General features: G+C 38.0%; 1 protein-coding gene across 1 annotated transcript in view; it reads right to left on the bottom strand.

Annotated features, from left to right (window-relative positions):
• The window catches only part of LOC104158668 (mannosyl-oligosaccharide 1,2-alpha-mannosidase IB-like), a gene marked incomplete at both ends in the record, with an annotated part of 23475 nt that extends 23258 nt beyond the window's left edge, over positions 1–217 (bottom strand). The window contains one exon of the mRNA XM_009696382.1: positions 123–217. Within this exon, the coding sequence (XP_009694684.1) occupies positions 123–217 (95 nt within the window). The remainder of the gene's footprint in view (positions 1–122) is intronic.
• Positions 218–4079: the final 3862 nt, after the last annotated feature.

The following is a 4079-nucleotide window of genomic DNA, read 5'->3' as shown; positions in this document are numbered from 1 at the left end:
AGGAATGCCAATTTGTCTGCATCTTCTACAGTTCCACCACTAAGAAAAACTGACATATGCCATTACTAATTTTAAGTTGGAGGGAAGGGGAGGAACACACTTCACAACAGAAAATTCATTACCTTTTCAGATTCACCATTGCCCATGGTATACCCGTAGGTGTGTTGAAGGCTGGAAGGAGTTTTCCTGCCAGTTGCACTGCTTTGATCTTGAAAACCTAAGATAGTAGGATCAATTACAAATAGTTACAAAGTCTGATTTACCTCCAAGAACTATAAAGACTGAAATCTCCTTGCCTCACCCACCTCTTTGTATTAGAAAAGCTTTACACTGTAAAAAATACATTAACTTATCATTTATTTTTCACTTGTTCACTTCATAAATTTCATTAAGATTTGAACATGAAAAGAAAACTTGTCATTTTCATTTCTTTCCTTCCATGCTCTCCAGCAATAGTGCTTAGGTTCCTATTAAAGAAGAACATCAATTCTCCTCCCACCTCCCTCCACCAATATTAGGAATTTCAAGTGCCTTCTAAAGCAGTCTTTAAATCATACTTTATATTTTGTAGCTAAAAATCAAGGCAGACCTCCCCCAACACCAGTATTTTAACTTTTACAAACTTCCAATCTCTTTTTAACGAGATATATATATCTAGTGCAGAGTTCCTGTACTTTTATGAACATTGTCTATGCAAAACCATATATATGCAGTTTCCTGTAGCTTTTCTTTCATTGATAATGCATGAGAAAAATAATTATAGGCTTTATCTTCCCTCTCGAGTCTGATTACTCATAAAAATTACTGATGGGATGAAATTGCTTTCATTTCTAGTGTTGTTCCTACGTACTTTTGGAACTTAAATCTGTAATAGCCTTACTCAGAGCCTAACGTTTATTAGTTAAACGAGCTATTGGGAGAAAGTTCCTTCTAAGCCTATAGGAAGAACCTTTTCCAAAGAAGGCATATTTGGTAGATGCCCATGACGTAAAACTGTTTTTACCAACTAGTTGCTAACATACATTTTACTTAATGCATTGTTAGTATTCACTACATTTCTGCAGAAGTATCTTCTTAATTTGGAGATAACATTATTCATCAGTTTGAAGCACTGTACAAACATGTAAGAAAAAGAGCTACCATGCCCCAAAATAACTTATGGAACACAGACTTACTATAGAAACATTCTCTCTCTGGTGACCAGCAATAGGACACAAGGAAATGGAATGAAGCTGTGTCAGGGGAAGTTCGGATGAGACGTTAGGAAAAGGTTCTTCACTGAGAGGGTAGTCGCAGCACCAAGACTGTCAAAGTTCAAGGAGTATTTGGATGATGCATTTAGTCATATGGTTTAGTTTTAGGTAGTCCTGCGAGGAGCAAGGAGTTGGACTCAGTGATCCTTATGGGTCCATTCCAACCCGAGATACTCTATGATTATATTGTTATCAACTACCTGACCAATACTTTGTAATTGAGAAGAGTAAGAGCTTTAAGGAGGACTACAGGACAGTTCTGTTGGATTTATAAAAAGGATTTCTCCCTTTTGTAAAGTCTATGGGAGGAAAACAGAAGAGATACTCACTGGAGAAGCAAGATGAAAAGTAGCTAAAAAATAAGCAATCAAGAACGTTCTCATTTTTCATATGAGGGTAGAAAAAGATCAATATCTTAATATTTGAGGAGATGACTAGTGTGAAATGAAATAAACCAGAGAAGAATATTAAAGATGACATCTAATTGTATTTGATGCAGTGGTGTATGGAGAGATGGAAGTGGATCTGAAAGCAATAAACCAGGAAAAAAATTTTTACTGAGGTACTCTAAATGAATTGTAAGATGGGATATGTCTAAACTGAAAAAGAGGATACCTCAGAATATGATTTGATAGAACTGTGAAGTAACAGAGGCAATAAGGCTTGAATGATTTTTAGCAAAGATACTGACAAGAGATAGTCTGAGAAAATATGCAGAAATTTAGCAGTAAAATGCAGACAACACTCTGACCTTGAATAAAGGACCAAGTCAAAATAAAAAGGCATACTGTAGGTAAGAGATATAATACATGTGGAATCTATGGTAACAGGGGAAAAAGAAACCCTGGAGAGAATTAAAAGGTCTGTCTTGGCCCATTTACATATAAACTACCTGATTTGCATCTATAAATATGTGTAAAAAATTCATGCTGAACTTTTAGATTTTTAAGTAGTAGATGGGTCAAGACCAGACAGACCTATCTATAGGTACTCATCTAAAGGGAGTTGCTCTACAGTGCAGACAAGCTTCAACACTTAATCCAGAACAGAATGATGATTTCCAGTTAAATATTACATAGTTTAGAAAGACATTTGCGGCATGAATTTGTTTAGCTTCAGGTTTTGGATCCCGCACCTTCTGAAAGCACTATGTATTATTGTATCTTTCATTAATAGAAGATATTGAAACATTAGGGTAAGACTATTCAATAGGAGAACATCCCTAGAAACATCCTTGCTAGAAGAATATTCTTAATGGCTAACTACTTATGTACCAGTATTCAGCTTTTAATCAATTTGAAATGTACTACGATATTTGGGGAAGACGCTATAGTATTTGAAGCAGTTTTCAGTAAGACTGTATGAAGTAAAGGTTGAGCTGATCTAAATGGGCATGCATCTACACAAGGACAGCTAAAGCAAGGCAATCACTGTGTGAGACATTTCAACATGTCAGCAAACCAGAAACTGTCAGCAGTAACTGCTAGCTCAGACAGCCATGTTAGCGGTACCTGCAAAAACTCGCTGTGATTAGAGGCATGCTCCTGTCACCTCTGTTGGGCTGAGGACTCTACTTACCACTGATTTAGCATCAGAAGGCAAAACTCTACCTCTCTATATCCCTCTTATCCAAGCCTGAATGCAAGGAAACACTTAAATGGGCTGAAGACATGCCTTTACTTCCTATGAGTGCTATCTCAGTCCTATCTCACTGATGCTTCTGGATAACAAAATCACCTAGTGCTTGATATGGTGTTTACCTACGCAGACTGGAGTGAGAACTGGGAGACAGCTGCATAGGTTTTTATCAGAGCAAAATGACCAGAAGAGCATAGTTGGAGAGCTGTTGGGAAAAGAAAGAAATCTCCAAGCAGTGGTGGATGAGATGCCTTTTATTGGAGACTGCAGATGTGACCAGAGGGCTCTCCTGAGCTCATTACGTGACTTCTTTTAGTAAGTTTCAGATTTACCATGAGAGCAACAGTAAATGCCTTAGGCTCTAATAACGTGCTGGCATCAGACAACATGGTTATTTCTCATACACTAAGTATTTTTACTTTTATTTTTTTTTAAAACAGGTTGAACTGATAGATTCTATTTCAGCCTTGGCAGTTCCCTGTTGACAGGCAATGCATTTCAAGAAACATATAAGCAAGAAGAACAACAAAAAAAAATACGAACGGATGCCTTGAAAACAGAGCTCATTAGGAAACAGTAAAAGAATCTGGGTTATTCAGTGCAGAAAAAAGATGTTCAAGAGAGGACAAGATAATGACTTTTCAGTATATAAAAGGCTAATACAAGGAAAATGAAATAATATTTTTTTCCACGGACACGGAGAATACAATGTAACACCAAAATAGAGCAAGGGAAAGTAAGTTAGCTATTAGGAAAAAGTTGGTGATAAGGATAACTAATAATGAAGTATGACTGTGATTGCTGCAGAGTCATCACTACAGCTTTTAAAAACGCACTGTACAATACATGCAACTATGAAGACTGACATGATTTGACTCAGAGGGAACACAAGAATAACTGAGAACTACACAGCTTCCTTACTGTTCTTCCAGCCACATTACTGCACTGACTTTGCATGGCAAGGTTTTGGCAGACAGAGGGCTACAGGGGTGGCTTCTGTGAGAAGCTGCCAGAAGCTTCCCGCATGTCCGATGGAGCCAACGCCAGGCGGCTCCAAGAGGGACCTGACACTGGTCAAGGCTGAGCCCATCAGCGATGGGGGTAGTGCTTCTGGGACAACAGAGTTAAGAAGCAGGGGAAAAAAACCTGCTGGACAACGGCAGCTGTGAGAGAGAGGAGTGAGAATGT

This window comes from Cariama cristata, unplaced genomic scaffold (assembly GCF_000690535.1).
Source record: "Cariama cristata isolate BGI_N322 unplaced genomic scaffold, ASM69053v1 scaffold4903, whole genome shotgun sequence".
Lineage (NCBI taxonomy): Eukaryota > Metazoa > Chordata > Aves > Cariamiformes > Cariamidae > Cariama > Cariama cristata.
Note: the sequence above shows the minus strand (reverse complement) of the source record. Positions and strands in the feature narration are given on the sequence as shown.